This window comes from Grus americana, chromosome 8 (assembly GCF_028858705.1).
Source record: "Grus americana isolate bGruAme1 chromosome 8, bGruAme1.mat, whole genome shotgun sequence".
NCBI classification, from domain to species: domain Eukaryota; kingdom Metazoa; phylum Chordata; class Aves; order Gruiformes; family Gruidae; genus Grus; species Grus americana.
This window is the reverse complement of record NC_072859.1, coordinates 1526930-1551567: the sequence shown is the minus strand read 5'-3', so window position 1 is coordinate 1551567 and position 24638 is coordinate 1526930. Positions and strand designations below refer to the sequence as shown.

At 39.8% G+C, this 24638-nt stretch overlaps 1 protein-coding gene across 2 annotated transcripts in view; it reads right to left on the bottom strand.

Moving 5' to 3' along the window:
• The window catches only part of BRINP3 (BMP/retinoic acid inducible neural specific 3), a 223331-nt gene that overhangs the window by 189526 nt on the left and 9167 nt on the right, over positions 1–24638 (bottom strand). For both annotated transcript variants that reach the window (XM_054833452.1, XM_054833453.1), the window contains exon 2: positions 13684–13969. In XM_054833452.1, coding sequence (XP_054689427.1) covers positions 13684–13919 — 236 coding nt within the window. In that variant the 5' untranslated portion in view covers positions 13920–13969. The remainder of the gene's footprint in view (positions 1–13683; positions 13970–24638) is intronic.

The window sequence follows — 24638 nt, the reverse complement described above, 5'->3', positions numbered from 1 at the left end:
TGGTCCTGAGCTTCCTGTTACAAATCTGGCCATGAAGAGCCAGCCTGTAATACCTTCCAGGTGTTGTCAAAATCTCACCTCAGTAGACTGGTGCATTTTCAAGTCAGTGGCTTTAGTGATCCTCATCAGCCAAGAATGCAACCTTTCTCATTTGGGTCAATTCTACATTTGAAGTAGCCTGGTTTCTTAAAAACTGGAAGCTATGCAACTCCTTGGTGGTAGTAGATATAGGTGGGTGTCACAGGCATGTGGCCATAATCTCTTCCAAATAATTTAGGAACTCACTGTCCAACTTCAAACAAATTTCACCAATTTCTAGACATGTTAAACCATAAATCACTTCAAAACTCTTTTCACATTTTATGACTCTAAGTGGGAAAAATAATGTCATCACAAGGGCACACCTGAGAATGACCCCACAGAGCTGAATGTGAGTGCAAAAGAGTGACCTCTTATAAATGCCTTGACTGCAAGACAAGCTCCAGTCAGACCCAGCTGTCAACCAGAAGACGTAGGAAAACAATCTGTATTCATTATGGCACGCAGAGAACAGCTGGTTCCCTGTAATTACCCCGTGGGTATTAAGCTCAAGCTATTTTCCTCTTGCCCTGCACTCAGCAGATAGCGTTAGCAAGCCATCGCTCCAGTGGCCTCTCCAAACCTGGGACTGGTGCCATCATTTTCCTTTGTTGTCTGTCTTTAAGGGATGTTACTTCACCTTCTGAAACTACTGTTTTGTTAGCACCTTTCAGGAAGAGCTCACATCAAAACAGAGAAGAAAAGCACAAGCTTTTTTTCAGCACAGTTCGGAAATGCAGATTTCACAGGGATAAAGCCACCTCATATGAGGTAGACGCTGTCTTCAGACACAGCTATCAGCCACATGTCCATTCAGTGACGTGAAACTGGACCTCCCTCTGTTCCACCCCACCCTCTCTCTCAAAAGTTCTGTTCCCTGGCTATTCTGAGATATAACTGCCAAATTTATATAACTAAAATCGAGATTTTCCTACTGGTTTATTCTAATTATTATGACAGAACCAATACTTCTCAGGGAGAGATTAATATTAACTCATGCATATCAACTGTACGTGGGAATTTCCAAAGATTCAAACTGAATTAGAAACTGGAGTCGTGTGACCTCAGTTTTTGTTGTGTAGAAACTTGCTAAATCTCACTTTGTATTAGCATAAATACCAAATGACGACTGGTTTATTGCTGTCAACAATGATATAAAGTCTTGCGAACCCACTCTTGGTTGGAATTTTCATGTTTTAACTGTAAAGACAAGAGAAATAGGATGAAATAAGTGTGACATATATAAAATTTTGTCTCCCAATAAGTATAGAATAGATATGGGGAGACATTTTTTAAAAGTAGAAGCACACTTATTTTTGTTTCATTTAAATGTCCTACTTCACAAACCTTTTAAATTTAAACATTAAAGTTAATTGTCTTTACATTCCAATAAATTACTGTGGCTAAAATTCCTTTGTGAGTTATTCATATTCTATCAATTTCATTGTCTGGGAAAATGACTATCACGCTCAAAATTTTTTTAACTGTTTGTTTGTTTGTTTGTTTGTTTGATGTGTTTTGTTTGTTTTGTCTCTCATAACAGAAAAGATGAGTGTCAGGGGACTTGATATATTGTACTGATATCTAACACTCCTTGATGGTTTTCGTACCAAGGACACGCATACCCAAGTCACACAGAACTTCAATGTCAGAACCGGTAAACAAGCACATATTTGCTTGTGCTCATCCAGGCCAAGGAGACAGCAGTAAAAATAGACATAACCACTACTTCTTCAGGCAAAATTCTAAATAAACAGATGGACCTTCAAATCAACCATATGAGAAATAGTTTCACTGAAAGGAAAAGCAAATTTCAGAGGCAACTCTATTAAAAATGTCTTTCAGATACTATTCAGTCCCTGACACCAAAAAAAGAAAAAAAAAAAAAAAAGTGAAAAGTCAAAGGTGTCTAAGCAAGAAAGCAGTCCTTGAGGTAATTAGCAATGAGATAGAGGCTCACAAGCATTTTAAGAACCATATGAAAGAACTGATCAGGATCCATTTTGTGTGTTGTACTCACACGCTGTTAGTCATAACTTGGGCATACGGCTTGGGCACTGAACTCAGCATGAACTTCTTTCAGATTCCTTGAAAGTTAGGAGTTAGGCACAACTTGTAATGTTCTTCAAACAGATATATTGACAGGTCTTATCTGAGAGTTTACTGTCCAAGCATGAGCACATGTTGGATCCAAAAGTGAAGATAGGGGTGGAAAATCTATGGCATATAGATTTTATTTGACGTTACCACACAAGGAATCTGTGGAAAACTGGGAGTTAAATATAGAGCTTCCGTAGCCACAAACATGTGTATATACATTTTCAATGCAAACATAGAAAAACTATACCCTGTTGAGGCTAATTTCATTAACTATATCCAGAATCGTATGGAAAGACAGAGAAAAGAGCTGGAGCAAAGTCATACTAGCCCCTGTATGAAAGAGAAGGTTCATGTGAATGCGTTTCAGTTACAGATTCTCAGATGTCTTTTATCGTAGCCACAGCTAAAGTTTAATGTAAGTGGCATAATCCAGAGTTGACCAAAAGCATGGGAAAATGCAGCAAGATCTGACAGAATGCTTCTGAAAGAGACATTTTAATACAAGGATCTAATGAAGAGAGATCTTTTGGCATTGCCAGCGTTACAGAGAATTTCTGGACCTCTTATTGACCGGGAGCTGTCCATAGTAAACTTCATGAATGTGTTGGTCAAGGCTGTTATTCAGATACCTGACTGTAGAAGATGTAGGTGTTTCTTTCTAATAAACAGTATTGTCTCACTGCAAAAATGTGAAGTAATAAACTCATTTATTTTCACTCATCCATACCTCTATATTTACGTATGTGTATGTGCACACACATATATAGACATACACGCACGTACACACATAGATGTGTATAAACACACGTGCATTCATATTGACATCTATTCACTCTGACAGTAATCACAAATATTTGGGTTCTAGAAATTAGGAAATGAACAAGCACCATAGACTGCATGTTTTCTATTTCTTCTAATTTATTGAGTCTTGTGGTTTACTACCAAAAGCATCATTAGCTATTTAATAAAGGAAAAATGGCAATGAACAGTTATTTGTAACAAGAGAGCTCACTACAGGTACTTCATTTTTAATCAGTTGAAATTATTATTTTTTAATTTATTTTGCATGGCTAAATATGTGAAACGTAGACAAAAGATTTTATTCTGTTTATTAATGTGGTTTATCAGATTGGTTTTGCTTTATGTTATGTTTAGAATTTAGTTTTATTTTTATAACCTGTAGCTAGTATTTTATATAAGTGGCTAAAGATGTGGTTTAAATAAAATGCAATTAGATGTAAATAGACAAAAAAATGTGTTGCCTCTGTTTACTTTCGATTAATAGAACATATTTATCAGTAGGCAAAGCTGATATTGTATTTGAGTTCCCAGTAAAACATCTGAGGCTACTACTAGCAGTCAGGGTATAAGTTAAAAATCCCTACTTGCTAAATTTTAAGAACAGTGAGAATATAGTTCAGAATTAGTTAAAATGCAAATATTTATTTTCAGTTAATCAATTGCATTTCCTCAGGTCTCAGATTCTGCTGACCTTTCAGAATATTTGGCAGAATATGTCTAATGCTTCTGATTTTAAACTATGTTACTCATATAAGTCAAAACCTGTATATGTGGTTTTCCCTTGAGAAATTAATATTCATTACTTAAAGCCAGATGCTATTTCTTCTATGCATGTGAGACCTGCATGCACAACTTCTAAATTGCTACTGGGCTTCATGTGTGCAGTTTTCAGAGCTCTCTATATATCAAGTTGTCTGGTCAGTAAAAAGATCTGCTCTTCTCAAGCTGCATAAATAAAGCAGAAATTGAGAGTATCAGAAGATGAATTGAGATATGGAGCCATTAATGACCTTAAGAACACTATTATCCATAACAATCATATTGGGATTCTAGGGAGAATTGAGCAACGAGACATTAGTTTGAAGTATTGCGTTTCTTCACAAGGGTCTCTGTTGGAATGAATCTGGAGCTACACAACAAAAATTCACAACTAGCATAATGACTAGTAAAACCTATACACTTAATCAATCAGAGCTAGAAGGCAACGAAGATTTGAGTTCTGAGATATTGACCATGACCTTAAGTCAATGATAGCAGAAGAAAATGACAAAAATTCTTGAGTGAGCACATTTGTTGCTAGTTGTTCTTTTTCTGTATGGAAATGGTACAAATACCATTCTATATTAAAAAAAAAATCAAAAATCATATATTCCAATCAATACTACTGTATTTCTATACAGAAAAGGTTTCTGTGCTATTCAGTTCTTTTCTCTATGTAAGATATAACATGCCACCCATTTAGACTTGACATGTGGATGAAAAGAAAAATCTGAAAGCCATTCTGTTTGGAGATGACTACTGACCTAGCAGCAGTAAGGAAAAATAACAATACAAGGCTTAAAATGAAAGGACAGAAAACTCCATTCAAGTAATAAAAAAACCTTTTTTTTTTTTTTCAGTAACCAACAGAAATTTTCATCATTGTTTTTCCTCTTTATGAAAGTCATCTTGAAATCCTCTACGCCTTGAATACCAGTGATAGTACTAGTAGGGATATTTAAACAAAAATGAAAAGGGCAAATGAAAGAACAAAGAACCTGCTAACCAAAAATCTTCAAGGGATTAATGAAAATGACCTGATTTCATGCCCAAGATTCTGGCAGACTATCCTGCTGACTGAAGAATGAATCTATTATTAGTGTTAAACAGCTTTTATACTACTCCAGTGATTGCATGAAACCATTAAGTTACAGCCTCTATTACCCTAATTTTTTTAGGGCAACTTAAATGATTTATGAACTTACTAACTGAAATGATGACACACCTAAATAAATGTTCTTTGTTCTAGGGAAACATATCAGTGGGAGGTTTGATCTAATGATTATCCTTAAAATAGTTAAAATACTAGAATCTGAAAGTGACTATATTCTGGAAATGGATTATAGTGATATTTACAAAAAATGAGATTCACTCTCTTCCTTGCCATTTGAGTTTCCTTGGGATCTTTGATTAAATCCGCCAAATAAGAAGAAATACAAAGAGAGATTGTCAAAACACAGGGTCCTGCAGTGTACTATAAAAAAAAAAAATACAGAAGGCAGTCTTGGCATCAATATTCTCTTTTGTTGCCAAGCTGAAACACGCTTGTGTTCTTGTCAAACAAACTGACTCCTGAGAACAGCCCTAATCCTGCTGGCCTAGCCAGCACCGATCCTGAGCGCCCTTCCCAGTGCTAGCACTGGTCTGTCTCACCGAGAGAAATTCTACCCTGGTTTTGAAACCCGGTGGTTTAATACTGAGCCGACAAAATGGAGGGGATATGGGGTAGGTCTGACCCTGGGCAGTGGCAAAACAGCTTAGAGGCTTTTGAATGCTTAGGATTAGGCTCACTGATAAATTTCTTGTTGTTCACTGAGATTTCTGCAAGATTCTGTAGGAAGCCAGCATCTCTTAAAAACATGCTATTTCATCAGGGTCTGGTCATGGTTTTCCCAAGACCTTCAAAGATGGACTGCGGGCTGACGTTGTGGATCAGTGTCCGAAGTAAGCTTGATTTCCCCTGTGCTCTTGAGTGACAAGTGCTAGCCCTTCACCTAGAGCAGATGAGTTCTCTGCTCTGCTGCCTCACATATGTAACAGAGCTGGAAAGAGAGAGACATTCTGAGAATCAGAACTCCCTACATCTCTTTGGTCCTTCCTGCCCACCTCTGAGCCCCTCACGTCTGTCTGCCCTTCTTACTGGGCCACAAGTGCCCCCCAGAGATCAGACTCTTTTATCATTGCCCTTGGAGATATCTTTTATCATTGCCTGTGGAAATATTCCTACCTGGGGCTGACCTCTTGCATAACTGGGGTTGTGGGTACAGACCTAAATAGGTGCCCGGTCCTTATCTCCTGCACCTCTGGTATCTCTGGTGTCCATCTGAGGGGCCCCTTAAGCTCCCAGTGCCAAAGGAGGTAGCCCATATCTTGTAGCTATAGGAAGATCAGTGAAAGACTCCTTGGCCTCTGTGAACATCCATTCCATGTACTTGTCAACCCCTTGAGATTACTGGCAAACTAAACTAGGCTCTGGTTATAATTCATCTGAAAACTTTTTTTTAAAGTTTTCTGTTATGTATACACAACCCCTCAGTTTAAATTATCTGTTCCTTTTTTTCCACCTTTTCACAAGCATGTGAATCGCACGGATAAATAGATCAAGAAACTAATATAATTTTGATAATAGGAATTGCTATTTGTAAAGCATCAGTACCTGATATGTGTTTAGGCCCTAAAGATAAAACAAAAATGCTTTCGTATAAAGGAGATTTGCATTTGAAACAAATGGCTGGAAATGAGATGATTTTGGAGAACATTGTCCGGGTATTGCTAGACCTGGAAATACGGTCATTTAAAGATTTTATTTTGCTCAGGTATGTACTTACGCAAACATTTTCACCAAAGCCAGTTATTTAACTTGCGTCATGTCTTTGTTATGCCAAGCTAACTGAACTAGGAAAGGTTGTTAAAGTATATCACAATCAGAAATGAAATTCATTGACATTTTTCAGATCCAGACATTCTTTTAAAATATCCTACTTTTTTGTTGTTGTTGCTTTGTTTGGTGGCTTTTTTGTTTGTTTGTTTGGTTTGTTTTTTTTTTTTACTTTAACTAAACTATTCTTCCACTGTAGGAAACTATTGCTGTTTGATTCCTCAGGGCCAAAATCAGCATAATTTTGTTCTGTGTACCTCTACTGCTTGTAATAATGAGGCCACTGTACTGGACTACAAATAATATTTTTTCCAGTGGAAATCTATCAACTAAGAATCCCAGAAACTCTCTTTGAGTTGCTCTTCTCTGTTCCCAGCCTATGAGCCACTGGATTTAAAGACGACTTTGTGCATTCTGTGGTATAGCCTTTTGTAAACACTCTGAGAATGATGATCCATCCGATTGCTGTACCTTTTATCCACCAGGTTGAATGGAAAATTCCCTAAAGCAAGCTCACCAATTATAATGCAGGCCAGAAGCAATTTACTGATACAGTGAATTTCTGGAAAAGGCAGACAGAACTGTTCTTGTTATTTATTCCCTATTGAAACGGCAGTTGTAGAAGATAAACTTGTTTGCTCTTTGGTGCATTTATAATCCCAGTTCTCAGCTGCCCAGCAGTGACACTGTGCGTGCAATTCAATGCCCAAGGAAACAAAAGCTCTGAGGAGTTGAAGGCAATGGTCGGCCAGTCTGCTGAACTACCTGTTGAAAGGACCTCACTGTTACTGGCTGCAGCCCACTTCTTTCCTCAAGTTCTCCAGTACTAATTTGCCTCATTCCTTTCTTTGACACATCCTGTTCCCCGCATCCGTCACCACCTGCCTCACCTTTCGTGGGGTTGTATGTGATGTTTTGTGTTAAGGAAACCGAGGTACATGGCTGAGAAATGAGCTCCTGTCTTAGTTTCCAAAGAAACAGTCTTATTTAAAAAAGGCAGCAGTTCTGATGCTTGCAGTACCAAACGGGCCCTTCCAAAAAATTGTCAGTGATGATGGGTGCTGGAGCGTGATCAAATGTATAGGAAATAACAGCACCAAGAAATGCCACACCATTGGTTCCTTAGACTTTTGAAAGGGATGACGGCAGACATCTCTTTTCAGCCCTCCATTTCACTAAACGTTTGTGTTGGAGGAAATTGTTGAAGACGTTTTATTAATTTTTCTCAATGCCTTAGAATTCCTAAATTACCAGTTCAAAGCAATCTTGGGAAGAGCACAAGGAAATGTCATTCCAAACTGTAGACTGGGGTGAAAATTGCAAATCAGGGCGTGTTGATGTGTACATCCACAACTGAACCCCCCAGCTTTTTTATTCACGCTGTCTGTCAGGCGTATATGTATGTGAAGAAGTCTAGTGATAGCTGTGGGAAAAAAAATCTTGATAGGGAATAAAAAACACAACCGACTTTAAAGTTGGCTTTACCTAACTTCACATACAAGCGTTAAAATATATTAGTGAGTGTTCTACTACAGTCTCCAGTCTTGCTCACTTTACCCTATAGGTTCTGGTACGAGAGGATTCAGAAGATATGAGAGGAACCCAATATGTCCTAAAACAAAATAATCTTCAATTTGATAGCATTATTTTCTAATCTTTTTTTTTTTTTTTGGTTGTTCATGAACAAACACAATCCCTTTAAAAAGAACCTCTAAAGGAACACTTCTTAAGCCACTTCATGCTGCACAGAGCTAATCAGTTCTTTAGGAAATTCTTTTTTTTTTTTTCTTTTCCCTTTTGCAGACTAGTATTCTACACTTGTTAGGGATAGCTATCTCAATGGTTACTAAAATCTAGTCCACTGTCATAAGCACTGCATCTTATAACCCTTTCCCCCTATTCATAGCACTGGTAAGATTTCGTAACTTAGTATGTTACAGAACTATTTTACTCTAATGATTAGAAACCTGTTTTAAATTGTCAATCTAAATATATTCATAGCCAGTTTATACCAATTTGGTTTTATGACAGAGATGGCTTTTGGTTTAAATAGTTTGTCTCACTTTATGATCTGTAAATTGACAGAATTGTATCCTCTTTCAGCTCTCCCTTTTTTCCTTTTTTTCTTTTTTTCTTTTCTTTTCTTTTTTTTTCCCTAAATGTGCCAAACATTTCCGCCTTAAAAGCAAATGCTAGGCTCTTCCTTCTCCTGATTTTTCACATCTGTTTTAGATTTTAAATAATTTTGCTTGAACAAAACTACACGATATCCCTGAGGAGATGTCCTCAGGACCTTATTTGATAACATGAATACTTCCCTATCTCTGTAGAAAATACCTCTTCTGATACAATGTCGGTTCTTTGCATAATTTCACAATCACTCTTTCCATCCTGGTAACCTCTCATCTCATTCTGTTTGGATTTAAATTCCTTTGTCTGGGTAGCTGATTTACATAAGAGGCACAGTACTCTCTTTGTGTATTAAATAACAAATTATAAACTCAGTTTTCCTTGCCAAAATATTTACTGATATTAACTACAGGACTCACCTTCCATAAAATATCATCACAGCATTCCCACTAATTTAGAGGTTTTCAGCAGCCATCCAGGTGCTTTCCTGGCCTTTCTCTTCATAGATCAGTGGCACTGAATGCCACCAAAAACTGTGGCAATTATTACATTTCCTATAGGAGGATATTTCCTTCAAAGAATTATAGGGAATACCTGACTGCCACATAATCAACGGAACCAGCCCACCACTCCCAACTTATAACAACGTTGGTAACGCCAGTTGCAATTATTTAGTGTTCTGCAATACTCGATTAAAATATTATCACATATATATATTTACCTCTTTCAACTTTGTCCTATAATATTGAAAGCTCCTTTCCTTGGGCAGCTAAGTACTACACTGAATCAGCTTGTTTGCCCATGGACATAACTGATCTTTAAAGTATAGATTAAATTGGGGTGACAGTAGATTTTTCTACTGCTACCCTCCCATATTTTATGTATCAGTTGTTTTTATCACACGGTGGTTTTATGCTCTGAAGGCTAGATAGGGAGATAGGGCAAAGTGTAACTTTTATCTTTAAAAACATATTATGCTTAAGTTAAGACTTCTCATCAGAAATTGGGCTCAGTTAATAAGTGTGGTCCTCAGTGCCAACCTTTGGCTTCATCTCAACAATTTATAACAGATTCATGGTCAGATGAACACTTGTTTACAGTGACTGGGGAGTGGGGATACAAAGCAGTTGCTTTTTTGCCCCTTTGGCATACAAACAGTTAGGGGGAAAATAGAAATGTGAGCAGAGTCCATGTAGTGATAATTTTTTCTTAATGTTTTAGTCTAAAAGTTGGACTACGTGTGTTTTAAATGCAAATAGGTTATATAATGTAAGAACTGAGAAAAATAAAGCTACTGGACATCATGGAAAATAACTGTTATATACGATTAGGTGAAACTAAACTTTAAAATCAGTCTGCCTCCTGCCATGCAAATGACAGCACAAGATTGTTTTACTCAATAACTGAGAAATAACGACAATGTTTCCATCGAGTTCCAAGTAATCTTCATTTTAACATTCTTTGTTGTTTTCTTTAATATATGCTTTTCCAGTTATCTGTCCTATTATCTTGATGTTAATCATTCTATATCTTTCATGGGCCTGCAGTACTTGACCTCGATCCCATTCAAATCAGTGTCAAACAACAGTGTAGGATAAAGGCCTTCATCTCTGACACTTCAGTTTCTATATAAATGTGCATTACTCAATTTAACCAAAAGAGAATAATACGTATTTTCTGCTTTTTAATAAGATCTTGATTATAACAGGGGATGCTGTTTTGAAATTAAGAAAAAAAGAAAGAAGTTGGGAAGTTAATGATGTAATTGAGATTTTATTTTTTTCTACGCCATTACTGCCTCTCCTGAGACTGTCAAAGGAGGGGAAAAAATAATGGGAATCAAAATACCATCCTAGTTGCTGCATAATTATTCTGTCATTGGAAAACAAAAGTCATACAGCAGTGTCCCACTGAAATCTCCTCCAACACATTTTAAAGTACTACATGCAGCATCTGCAACTCACTACTGGTTTTATGTTATTTTTACTGAGACTTTATGTTATTTTTACTGAGACCACTGAATTGCTGTTAATTGTAAACACCTAGTCCCAGTGTCAGGTTGGTCATCCTGGGTTAGTTCCCACAGGTAGCAGTAATTGTTAGGGTTTTAGAGAGAGATACAATGGGTCATCTTCTGTGTATGGCTTGGATGCCATTGGTCTGGAGACATGGAAAGAGAGCTGCCACTTCATCATCCCATCAGTTCTTTTGGAGCCAACTCCTTCCCCAAAAGAGAAGCACACGTTTAGGTAATCTGCAGCTACTTGCCACATTTGTGGCATTAAAAAAAAAAAAAAAAAAAAAAAAAAAAAGAGAAAGTCTTCAGTAATTTTCTGTCTGATCCCACTGTGCTACCAACATCCTACCAGAAAGGACTCAAAATAGGACACAACCTGCACAGCCTCCCACCCTATAGAATCATAGAATCTTAAGGTTGGAAAAGACCTCTAAGATCTTCAAGTTCAACCATCAACCCAACACCACCATGTCTACTAAACCATGTCCCGAAGTGCCACATCTAGAGATTTCACTCTTTTAAATATTTCACTCTTCTTGAGCCCCATGGATTTTGACCTGGCAAGGACATTAAAATGAAGGGAGATGACTTTCCTTCCCCTTTGCTATTAAAATGTCAGGTCTCAGGTGTGGACTTTAAGGGCTGAAGTGAAAGAGCAAAGGGAAAGGAGACCCTTCTGGTAGCACTGTTTGGAGTGGCACCTTTCGCTCTTGTTAGTGTGACACAGGTCTGTGTTTTCCCCTTCCCTTCTGGAGAGCCATACGAATCAGGACCACGTCCCTGAGGGATTGTTTTCATTAGGTAAAAGATAGGAGAGGGAATGAACAGACCAATTAGACTCCAGATCCTTTAGCCTGGCAAAGCTCATAGAAAAGCAACAGGGATTAAATTTACAGTGTGCGGTTCGTAACAAGGTCACCGTGTTCTGCACTACTTGCTAATGGGACCATATTTTACAAGGAAACTTTGTAGTAAGGTTTGTATTTGCGGGACTAAATCAAAAAATGCAGCTTTTCTTTTGACTCAGGTAGCTTGTGCCTCTTTCGACTTCCCGGCTCATTTCTCGAAGGAAATAGGCAGAAGATAGAAATAAACACGCAAAACACTTTCTGTGGGATTGTGTAAACTAAAGTCAATTGAAACCTATGCACAAACCCAAATAAATATTAGAGATATGATCACAGATCTATAAAACTTAACAATGTTTCTGTAATGATGGCTGAGAGGAGACAAATTCTCAAAGACCTGATTGAAACAGCTGAAATGAAATACAATTCCATCTTTCATGTTTTTAGCAAGATAATTTTGGTTCAGTGTTGACTAATATAGAATAATAGGAATAAAATATGCTGCTTCAGTCTCTGCATTATTGGCTTTACATTATTGGTCCTGACAGCTGGCTTTTAAAATGCAGTAAATATTGGGCAACGCTGTTCTGTTAAGACAAGCCACTTCATCAAGCATATTTCCAAATCACACTTTATTTTCAAAATGTGTTTAATTTCTCTATATATGGCAAAGCAGCTCACTGCAAAATTGACCTGCAACAGAGTGCCCTCTACTGCATGTATTTAGGAAAGGAAAATAAAGCCAAGTTCCTTAAAAATAAAATCTTTACGGACTGAAACCAGCAGTTTTGTCACTGGCTACTGGCCATTGAACTAAAGGATGGTATATTCTTATAGGCATATATCACTCTTACCTTCTTCTAAAGAGCTGGATACCACTAGGGAATGATACTTTAAAAGAGATAGGAAATTTGCACAAACTGCTTTATGGTTTTAAATGAAATCAGCGTGTGTCTTTCCATACCAATATGGTCTGTGTTTATAGGTTGGAGAGTTATTAGGGAAGTCAGAAATCTGTCCTGTATTGCCCTGCTGCCACCCCTTTCTCTTTGCTGCCAGGAGGGATCTATAACAATCTGAAGTGGAAAAGTCTCTCTGCTTATAGATCTGTTTTCTCAGTCCTTAATCTCTCATGTCCCCTCATTTCTTCCCTGCTTTCTATTTGCCATTAGGTCATGACTATTAAACTGAACTCTCCTTTTCATTCCCATGTCCACGATAAACCTATGTTATGGAGTGATACCTCTTGCAAACAATTAAGAAGGTATTTCACCAGTGCAGTCTCAAGAGCGGAAACCGACAGGTTACAAATCTATCATGAAAGCAATTCTACAGCAATGCACAAATTCTCAAGCAGACCTATATTTTTTAAGTCTTCCTCTGTTTTTCCTCCCTCCTGCCCCCCCCGTCCCGCCCTGCCCCGTCCCGCTTCAGTCTGAATTGGGCCAGCCTGACACTGAGCTTTGTGATGGACCAAACACCCGCAGCTTCTGTAAAAACTCCCAGTGGCTCTTACTGCTCAGTCCCTCAGGGATGAGAAAACCGCTTCTGGAAACACTGGTGTAAACCAACGTGAAACTTTTTGAGTCACTTTTGAAATGCCCTGATTTGTACAATGCAGTCCATGCTTTGGCAGCACCATTCGTGGAGCCACAATTTCATTCTTAGTGTCTCGGCTTATGTCTTGGGCGACACTGAAAGCAATTGAACTGGATCTTGCTGCGTGATCAAGGGTACTCCATGTTAACCCTCTGCAATCAAAGACGGTTTTTGAATACCTTAGGACATTTTTGAGTATGTCGCTAGGGCAGAGTAGAGGTAGGTAGTAAACAACAATGTTTTCCAAAGCAACACAATCAATTACCAAAAGTTCTTTAAACAAAATAGAAACAACACAAGCAGGCATTTCCGTAGTACACAGTGCATATATGGCCTTGCATATATTTCGGCAATGAATTTTGTGTCTATGGATTTGTTCCCACATCTGAAACTTTCCCTTAAGGAAACCCTTGTTGATAACTTACAACGTCTAAGGATGATATCTCTGTAATTGCTTTCCCTTTGCTTCATACCTGTAAATCTTGTATCTTGTGCTAAATCCCTGTCGACTTCTGTCCACAAAATCTGTGTATTCCTGTGAGCGATGGAAGGGTCCCTTATCAGAGAGGAGCCAGTCGAAGGGGCTTGTGGCATGCTGATCCGAGACAGCAGCAACTGCTAAAACCCAGCAATGAAGACTCAGTGCTATCCACTCCCATAGAGCCATCAGAGAGAACAATTCAGCACCAGCACTGCATCGCCATATCATGCTTCCACTGGGGACTTAGAGCCTTCATTCTCTTAGCTTTCCCTCAACACCTAGACAAAATACACAGTCAATTAGATAAGCACACACTAGGCATCCCTTGGAAGTAGAAACAAGTTTCCTTTCTTTCAGCTTAAAGAGATAGTGGCCTCTACTTTATTACATTTTACATTAGCATAAACCCCACTAGGCTAGTTAACAGTGGAGTGTTTCAGTACTTCAAATGCTGTCAAACTAATGTCTTCATTAACATCATCAGTGATAATATTTACTGTTGAAGGGAAACCTTCACAAATTGTCAGGGGAGGGATTGTTGGGGTTTTTTTCCAATCATGCTAGTCATTAATGAAAAATATGCAACACAAGAATTATTGCCTGTTAGCATCAGTACAAAATCATTCAGCGATGGCTATGCATAAGGTTGCAGTTCATACATTGGACAGAAAACAGATGAGATTCAGAAGACCCGGATTGCTTTCTCTTTTTTTGTCCTTGGAAAAGTCACTTAATGGCTTGTCTTCACTGCACACGTCGTTAACAGACTCACGTTACTCTGTTCGAACTCGCGTAGCTGGACCGAGATCGTTAGATCACTGGAGCTACCCACACTGATGAGTTATTCCCGCTCCAGACACTGCAATTTTGAGTATCCCTGGCAGCAGCACTTGACTTTCAGTCCAATTCACTCCAATCCAATGGATCAGCCCAGAAACACTATTTAAATGGAGTCTAAACAATTGTTTGGGTGCCCAATCAAAAACCAAGTATTAACCATAGCCTCATGCTGGAACTCAGTGAAGACAAGCCATGGTTTCTCTCTGTACCTCAGTCCCGTACTTGTGAAATGGGATAATGATTCTATATCCTGCTCAGAGTTTGTGAAAACATCTGCGCAAGAGCATGAAGTTCTCAGAAAGACTGAAATGGCAAAGATCATGTAGATTCCTAAATATATAGAAACAATCAGTTCTCATTTTCAGCATAAGGTAAAACAGCACAGAATTAATTAATGTGAGAGCTAGCATTTTTCTAGCTGATAAACTTACAGACAAAAACATTTTTTAATTCACATTCACTCCAAACAGCACTCATTACGACATTTTTACAGTGCCCCTTGCTATGATTTTTTTTACTTGGTGGGAAATTTGTCTTTACCATCAGTAATTTAATTCGTAAGTGTACCCTAAATGAAGGATGCTTCCAACAGAACCGTTCTGCAACTGCACACTCAGTACCACCCATCCATTACAATGGAAATGGTGTAGGTGAATAAGTATGCTCTGTGCGTATATTCGAGACATTAATATTCTGAAAAGTCTTTTGTATAGATTATAAACATATCCGCTGCAGGAAGTTAACTGCCTCCAGAAGAGCACAGAAGTTCATAGGAACCAACAGCAATTTACAGTCTGAGAATATAATAATCTGTCTATACAACCAGAGAAATAGTCAAGGTTTATTGTCTTCTTAGGCACAAACGTAATTGTTTGTAACATGATTTGGACCTGATCCTGCAAACAAGATATGTGTAAGTAATCTCCCTGAAAAAAAAAAAAAGACCCTATTCATACACCTCATGCTGAGCATATGCCAAAGCACTGAGTTGTGACCATAACAGTTATAACCATGCAGTAGTTTATGATCATAAAACACTGATTGCATTAATTTTATTAATCCTTTTGAAACGAGATTCCAGGAGTCTAAAGCAAAGAGCTCTCTCACTTTTATTTACACTCTCAAGCAATGACTTACACGCAAAAAGCCTGCAGATCTGTGTATACTGTATGAAGTTTCAATATCTTCTCCGAAGATTGGTGCTTTTTTTCTTTCACGGGTCGAAGTTCATGTATGTGAGGTTACACTGTCACGTAACCTTCACGACGTCATGTGAAAAAGCATGCACAGATCTGAAGCAAAGCTGAAAAGCAATAGATTGCTCTCCTGGCCCATAAAAGCCATGATGATCATTTGGTTGCCGTTTCCCGTTAAAAATTAGCTCAGTGTAAATGAAGAATGCATGTCAGTCATTTCCAGACAGGCCAGACATGCTTTTGCATCACAGCAGAGTGAAAATCCACAATACTTCTGTCCCTCTTCACCAATCAAGGAAAAATATATTGCACAGCATACTCACTCCCCTCCCTCATCCTTTTCATAGACTGGGAAGGCTCTGGGCATAATTCCTTTACATTATGTGAAGCTACAGAGGGCATAATGAGAATTTTAATTTTCATACCTACTGCTGTTATAAAAATGCTAGCTAAGACATAAGGTTCTATGTTTCCTAAATTATCTTTTCTATTGAAAAAAAATCATGTAATGGTTTAAATTACAAGAGGTAGGAGTTTACTTTTTCAGGAACTTATTAACACTAAAGTGTTTCAGGCCATTAAATTGTAATGATGACTAATTGAGTCCCTTTTGAATTCAAAATGATAATATTAGGATTGGAAAATGAATTACTTTGTATATGTAGCATCTTCCTAACAGGAGACCAAATGAGCACTTGAAAGGGAGTAGCGAAGAGCCCTGCTCTCTGCTTGCCTTAATGCTACACCTCATGGCATGTCATAAATTACCAGCTGGGTAAACACCTTTAGAGAACCTGCGTAGTTACAGAAGAAAATAATCTCCTCGTTTTTATGAAGGTATTTTCCAACAGAGTATAAATATGCAGCCAATCCTCAGGGAGAGTAAAATAATGTGTGCATTTCTAACTGATACTTATCCACTTGTCTGTATTGTCCAGTCATTGTAAAATCAGTCTGCACAGCATTAATTCTCATAGCACCCTTGAGAAGTAAACTTTTACCTTGATTTAACAAACAAGGAACTGAAGCATGAAAAGACCAAGGCTAAGATGTTTTTAAGCTGTCAGAGGGATTTAACTGTATAATTCCTATTAAAAGAAAAGTTAGAAAATTCCAGTCTAAGGAATTTTCCTAAGGTTACAGTGTGAAAAATATTCAAAATTTTAAATACCCAAATTCTCTAATGAATGCAAATGCCTTGAAAACGTTTTTCAAAGACTGTTCTAGGCATGTGGAACATACAAAGGTTGTAGTTACAACAGCCGTCACAGAACTCCAGGGAGGAACAATCTGAATTAAATTTGCAGTAGAGCACCTGCTGGTTTCAGGGTGGGATGTGAGCACTGAAAAATAAATTAACACCTGTTAAGTAACAGAGCTGGTGGATTTTGAAGTGGAGAAGACACTCTGTAGAGAAGAGACTTCAGACAAAACTGTCGTGTCAACATGCTGCCTCTTTAAAGCACTAGCTTAGAGGACAATTATCAGGCATAGGTGCTCAGCACAATTACTTTGTTATCCCCAGGGTTTCATCCAGCTACCACTTGCAAATGCTAATAAGTTTTCAGTCTTTCCTCTTCTAAAATTTGAGGTTAGATTGAGTTCAAGAAGCATAATGGGCTAAATTCTTCTTTGTTAGAAAGCTACTGTCTCCTCACAGGAGTTAGCGCAGAATGTATTTGACTCAGCATCTTCTGGAAAGGCCATAGCTAGGTCCTAACTTCCATAAGCACTTGAAGGGTGCTGGGAAAATCCATGCACTTACATCATCTGAGAATATAGTCCTGGCAAGTGCAAAACAAACTTTGTGGCCACTGAGAAAAATTTCATCCAGCTTCAGCTGTGAACAAAACCACAGGAAGTCTGTAGTCTTTTTGTTGTCATCCCATTGTAGGGCAAAACCCACCAAACTGTCTTCCTTTTTTCAGTTAAATATATATATATTTTTTTAACATTAGAAATGGTATATAATTACAAATGGGTAGTTTATGAACTCAGTAAGCTACTGTACCTAAAATAGTAAAAATTGAAGTGTCTGCTTGATTTGTGGGTTGAGCTCTCTTGCTTACAGGACATGAATTGATAAATCATGTATACGAAGACATACAGAATAATATAGGGCCAACCCAGATGTGTGTACAGCAACATTCAAGAAAAAGCAAATCAATAAGTTTAAATCCTTCTTAAAATGGAAACAGTATAAAAATTTCTCAAGGAAAAAAATTAGAAAGCTGTGGTGACGTCACTGCATGCAACATTTATTTTTTCTTTGCAAGAGGTGAGAGCCATGTGTAGAACAGATGAGCTAGTATGCAGTAGAGATATGGCTACTAAGTAGATCGCTGCCTCCTGGTTCAACTGTGGAGTAACTTTTTATATGAGTCAATAATGTTGACGTTAGGCATTATCAGTAGCTTTTTTGGGCCACATCTACACCTACAGTTCTCAAGAATCAAAATAAAACACCTATACACTAAAAGTACAGACATTTTTAATGAGATCAGGGGATTATTTTCAATATTTATCTCTATTATGAAAGTCTAGAAGGTGCTATGGCCTTGGTCTGAGATGCCCTCGGTCTGAGATGCCGTCTCCTCTGTTACACATGGAACACACTCTGTCAGCATCACAGAAATGAGCACAGCCTCGCCTCTGTCATTCCCTCTTCCTCTTTGCTTCCCACAGAGATCTCCTTCTGACAGTGGAAATGCAGAAGACCAGGATCTGTCTGAAGCCCTTTGGTTTTTATGCACACTAAAATTCCGTGAAAATGCTGAAATGTCCCAGCTCTCCATGGAAAGACAAGACTCCTCTGTACTGAAGTGGGATTCTCCTGGCTGTAACTTCCCATAATGATGAAACAAAAATTTAAGATCGTCATTCTCAGATATGTCCTTTCAAAGGAAAGTAATAAGTAACTTCTCAGAAAACATTACGTTCTTCTCTCCACAAGAGTTAGAAACCTTAACGTCTCTAAGATGGTGCTTTTCTATGCAAAACACAAAGCTTAGTTTCCTTTGACCTAATCAAAATGATAATTGATAAGTATAGATCCCTTTAAGGACAAACAAATAAAGAAAAAAATCCAAGAGCAGATGGGGGAAATACAACCAATTCTGTCTGTAGGTAGGTAGATTTCAGTGAGATCACAGTTTTATCATTCATGAGGTTTTTGGTACTCCATCCCTCCAGTCACAAGCCTTAGGGATTTCAAAGTTACTACTTTTGACGAAGTACAATACTAGGTGTAATAGGGTACACTGAATTTTTCTTCTAGATTGCACATCATGGAAAACAGGAATGAAGTAAATTCTTTATTTTCTATTACACCAAATTCTCAGGAATGCTACCGGTGACTTCAACTTCGAATCAATGGCAAGAAGCAACATTTTATTCACTGCAGCTGGATGGAGAGCAGTGAAGCTCAAAGAAGGCAAGATGTCAGCACCATTTAGTTCAAAGGCATTTTGACACTGAAAAATGGGAAGAAATTTTACATAAAGAATAAAGCAATAATCTGAGTCTCGGAGATTACTCTTATCTGCTATAAGACCCTTGGTTTATCACTTTATGTCCCTTTGCTTTCACTTCCTCATCTGAAGCGTGATGATCACGTTGTCCACCTTTGTAAAGCACTACAGGACCTACTCATAAGAACTCAATGTTATAATCAGTGATTTTTTTTTTTCAAGAAGCAATTTTTCACGTTAACAACTTCAAATGGATGAGACCTGGGGAGGCACCCGTCCTTAAAATTCTCATACAGTCCAGCATAAATGAAACAGCCATGAAGCTGATGACGTGCTGCGGAGGAAAAGAGCAGAAAGTGCTGCAATCAGTATCAGCTACAGAGGAAGAGGTGCAAAAGAGCATCTCACTTGTGCTCTGCTCTGCTCTCAGCAGCCACATGGATTCTGTTCTTCAAAGGAAGACACCCAAATCCACAAAATAAACTCTCCCCAGCTGAACTTCCTGCAGGATAGCAAAAGGACTCATGAACTGAGGTGGACTGTTCTGTCCTGGGCTCATAGGCAGCTGTTTGAAGGTGGTTAGCTTTCACGCATTTTGAGAACCACCAGAAGGCTGGTGCAGTTACCAGAGAGCCAGCGTGTCCATTTGGTGGAACAAAGAAACAGAACAGGGGTTTGGGGAGTTAAAGGATGGAGAGCTCTCCTGCCACCAGAGCCGATACACACAAGCTGCAGGGCACAACTTGTGCCCTTATGGAAGAAGTAGAAGGCATCTGGATAGACAAAATATATTTGTCCACAGACGATTTTCAGTGAGGGGGCTTGAATCAGCTTGTTCTCTGTTGTTCATTGTGAGCTACAGGAACTGTCCTCAGCAGAGACTCAAAAGCAAAATCTGAAAGGAGAAAATAATTCTACTTCTAACATCCTGAAGTGAGTTTTACATTCCAGGCTTAAAAATAAGAGGGGTCCTCAGATCAGGTCCTGGTATCTGTTTTGACTACATGCACCCTAAAGCAACACCTTTTCTTTGCTCAAATAGAGCTTCATCAGCTTTCTTCTCTCTTCTCTACCTGAGACAAGGACAAGACCCCTGTAACTCTGTCCCCTAAAGCTGAAACAGAGAACAAACAGGATGTCTGGGGATTTTGTTTTGGTTTGGTTTTTTGTTTTGTTTGGGGTTTTGGGGGGTTTTTTTGTAAAAGCAATCCTGCTATTTTTTCCTCATCCCAGCCTTCAGAAAAGAGGAGCAAAAATAAAATGCACCCGCAGAAAGAGAGAGCATGTGTCATCCTGACCTCTGCAGCCATCACCAGGTCTGTCCGGAACGTGAGAGCTGATTGCCGCAGGTTACAGCTACTGCCCAGGAAACGTGCCTAGGTGTTTGCTCTGTCCCTGCAGAATTTCATTCCTGCAAGTGCCTGTGAGTCTTTAATTGGATGCACCCACACGCTTTCTATTGCATCCCGGTACAGCTAGTGCCGGTCTTCATAGTCCTTGGAGCACGCCCTGGCTGTCAGGTGTACCGAGGTAATTGTTTTAATGCCTGATATTTGCAAAAGACCTAATTTTTGTCTTTGCTGCCCAGATCATGATGTATAAATTCCCTCAGGTGCTTTTTCAATCTGTTAATCTAAGTTCATCCTCCTGTGCAAATGGATCCTTATGTGTTTTAGCTGATGACGTAGGGCAGCGTCCCCAAATTGCAATTTAAGTCTTTCTACCTGAACGAGCAAACCTGTTCCTGCAAGGAGCACACTGAGGGGAAGAAATGCCATGGCCCTGAGTGCACAAACAGGCCTCAATGGCCCCGACCAGCGTCACCTGGGGTCTTCACCCCCGCTGCCGGGGGCTGACCTGGACCTTCAGTCCCTGCCTGGTGGTGAGGACGTGGCTGCCGCAGCCCCTGCACCGGCGCATGGGCTCGCTGGCTGGACCTCAGGCCACAGCCGGGTCACTGTGCCGCTGCTGGGCTCCTGGCGTGGCTGCAGACACAGGCTGCCCTACCCTCCTTCTGCGCTCTTCAGCCATCAGGAGCCAATGCCGCTCGACCGCGCAAAGGCAGAGCGTGTGGTTTATTGCTTGAGTGCATAACAGAGAGAGAAATCCACCCGGTCTTCATGGTGTCTCAGTTCCTCATCTTTAAATGGGAGCTAGTACCTAAGTCCTTGGCAGGTGACATCCATTGGTCACACAAGGAGCTAAAATGAAGTTAATTTCTGGAATGGCTAAGCAGGACCCTGACGAAGCCCTGGGTATCAGCTGACTGGGATGCCACGAAGCCCTGCTGCTTCAGGAACTTTAAACTTGCTCCAGGCTGGATGACTGTACTTTACCAGTCATAAAAGTTCATAGGGGATGAAATCTTTATCCTTCCAAGTCCATGAGTGCACACGGACTGTCCCACGTGCAAAAGATCTATGCGTGTAGAACTCGGTGTGACATTTCAGTCTTAAGTCACTCTTCCGTTTCACAAGTTAGGCTAAGCATTCTCCCAAATTGTCCAAAAATTTTCAGCTAAAACATCTGATGGTATGAAAAGAGTTAGAAAGGAAACAGAACAAGCTCTCTTTGAATAAGTTTGGGATCCATGCTACAGAAAAAGAAAAAGAACAGCGTCAGGAGAGTTTCTGGCTCAATATTTCCTCAGGCACAAGTGGACATGTATCACTGTGACATACAATTTTGCATACTGGAGCATTCAAGTCTGTAGAAAATTCTGATGGGAGACAGCTATCTAGAAACTTGCATTCTAGCTTACTGGAATATTTTAAAACTCAACGTTTAACTTGAAAATGTCCAATATTCTCTGCTATGATAATCTTGTTGGGTGTGGTTTAATGGCAATTAAGTAGGTCCTTAGGATTTGCGAAGAGTACACCCTAAAATTAAATACTAAACTATCACTGGAAAATCACAATGTACTACTTCTAGTAGTAGATCTCCTTTTCACCCGTAACTGTTAGACCCCAGACAGTTTTCTGTCCCAATTTATCAGCTAAGGTTCAGCTGGCTATGAAAAGAATGTGCATGCTAAGGCACATATAAAGTCAGCTGTATCCACGAAACCACACCAGAGTAACAAACAGCTCTTGCCTGTTTAATTTCATCCTTCTACTAGTCTTAAAACCCGGGGCTGTTTCAGTTGATGCCATCTAGAATGGGAAGAAGCAGCTGTTTACAGGTCGTACACTAAGGCTAATGTGTTGGGTTTTGTGTGGCAAGGTTTTGGTAGCGGGAGGGGCTACAGGGGTGGCTTCTGTGAGAAGCTGCTAGAAGCTTCCCCTGTGTCTGATGGAGCCAATGCCAGCCGGCTCCAAGATGGATCCGCCCCTGGCCAAGGCCAAGCCAATCAGCGCCTCTGTGATAACATAGTTAAGAAGGAAAACAAAGGAGTTAAAAAAAAGTTTTTGCAGCCAGAGAGAGGAGCGAGAAGATGTAAGAAACTCTGCAGACACCCAGGTCAGTGCAGATGGAGGGGGAGGAGGAGCTCCAGGCGCCGGAGCAGAGCTCCCCCTGCAGCCCGTGGTGAAGGCCATGGTGAAGCAGGCTGTCCCCTGCAGCCCATGGAGGAAGGATGAGGGGGTGTAGAGATTCTACCTGCAGCCCGTGGAGGACCCCACGCTGGAGCAGGTGGAGGCACCTGAAGGAGGCTGTGGCCTGTGGGAAGCCCACGCTGGAGCAAGTCCGGGCCGGACCGGTAGACCCGTGAAGAGGGGAGCCCACGCCAGGGCAGGTTTGCTGGCAGGACTTGTGACCCCGTGGGGGACCCACGCTGGAGCAGTTTGCTCCTGAAGGTCTGCACCCTGTGGGAGAGACCCCACGCTGGAGCAGTCTGCTCCTGAAGGTCTGCACCCTGTGGGAGAGACTACGCTGGAGCGGTTTGTGAAGGACTGTAGCCCGTGGGAGAGACTCCATGTTGGAGCAGGGGAATGTTGAGAGGAGTCCTCCCCCTGAGGACAAAGAAGCAGCAGAGACAATGTGTGCTGAACTGACCGCAACCCCCATTCCCTGCCCCCTTGTGCCGCTGAGGGGGGAGGAGGTTGAAGCCGGGAGTGAAGTTGAGCCCGAGAAGATGGGAGGGGTGGGGGGAGGTGTTTTAAGACTTGATTGTATTTTCTCATTGCTCTACTCTGTTTTGCCTAGTAATAAATTAGATGAATCTCCTCTCTACATTCAGTCTGTTTTGCTCCTGACGGTAATTAGCGAGTGATCTCCCCCTGTCCTTATCTCGACCCAAGCCTTTTAGACTTCTCCTCTCCCATCCCGCTGGGGGAGGGGTGAGTGAGCGGCCGCGTGGCACCCAGCTACCGGCTGGGCCTAAACCACGACAGCTAACTTCTAGGTTTTCAGGTCTGAGGACCAATCCAAATAAAACTGATTATTCTCTAATGAAGAAGGACTCATAGCAGGCTAAAATGAGATGGGGTGGGAGAAAACTTTGCTCACCAACAGACTGTTGAGCTAAAGAAGATTCAGTTTACAGAGGAAGGAGAGTACTTGGAGCAGAGTTATCTTGAAGCGTAGCTCTGATTTTACTGCATAACCATTGACAAGTCCCTTTACCTTCTTTAATTATAGTTTCTGTTCATAAGATCAGGAAAGAAGGGTGTTGTGAAGCCTGAACAATTAATATCCGTAGAGCACTTTCAAATTCTTGGGTGACAAAAATGTCATAAAATAAAAAGGAAGATGCTCATTCTATTAGTGGAGTGGCTGACTATTGTTGTTGTTTCTTAAAATTTCTGTTTCTGGAGATTCTGTGACAAATGTTCAGAAAAGGATGGAGAGGAAAGGAATCAGACAAAATCCGAAATTTGTTTGAAGCTCTTGAAGTGCTAATATTGTTTGTACAATAATGAAGAAAATAATAATGGTGTGTAGCTGTTCTCTGGTCTGAAGAAGAGAGCCAATAAAGCAATGAACTCTGCTGACTGCAGTGAGGACATAGTTACAAAATCCAGCTTACAGCCTAGTTTCATGCACTTCCATTCCCTCAGATATTACCTAACCTAATCTATAATCCTGTTCATGTTTTGAAATGTGATTACAAAACTAATGTGGGGGGTTTTTATTTCTAAGAATGCATTTCTCAGTTTAGGAGCTCTGTCTCAGGCATGGGATATAGTCCTGTAATTTAAGCCAAGTGATATCTGATCAAAGATTTACACTCCTCTTGATTTTATTTTCCATGTGAAAATGAGTGGTTACAGTTTAGACCAATAGTTAGAAATAATCTCCATAAAGATCCAGTGGAAGAAAGATTTTTCTGTCACTGCACTTTTCTGGATACATTGCAATAAGAATGGATGACTTTATGTATTTTATATCTTAACAGTGATATCTAATAGAATTATAATGTTTTTGTTTTGCTCTTCTACTGTTTCTTTCAGACAAAAGTCCTCCGGAGCTCACAGCATATTTTACAGCTCATTGTACAG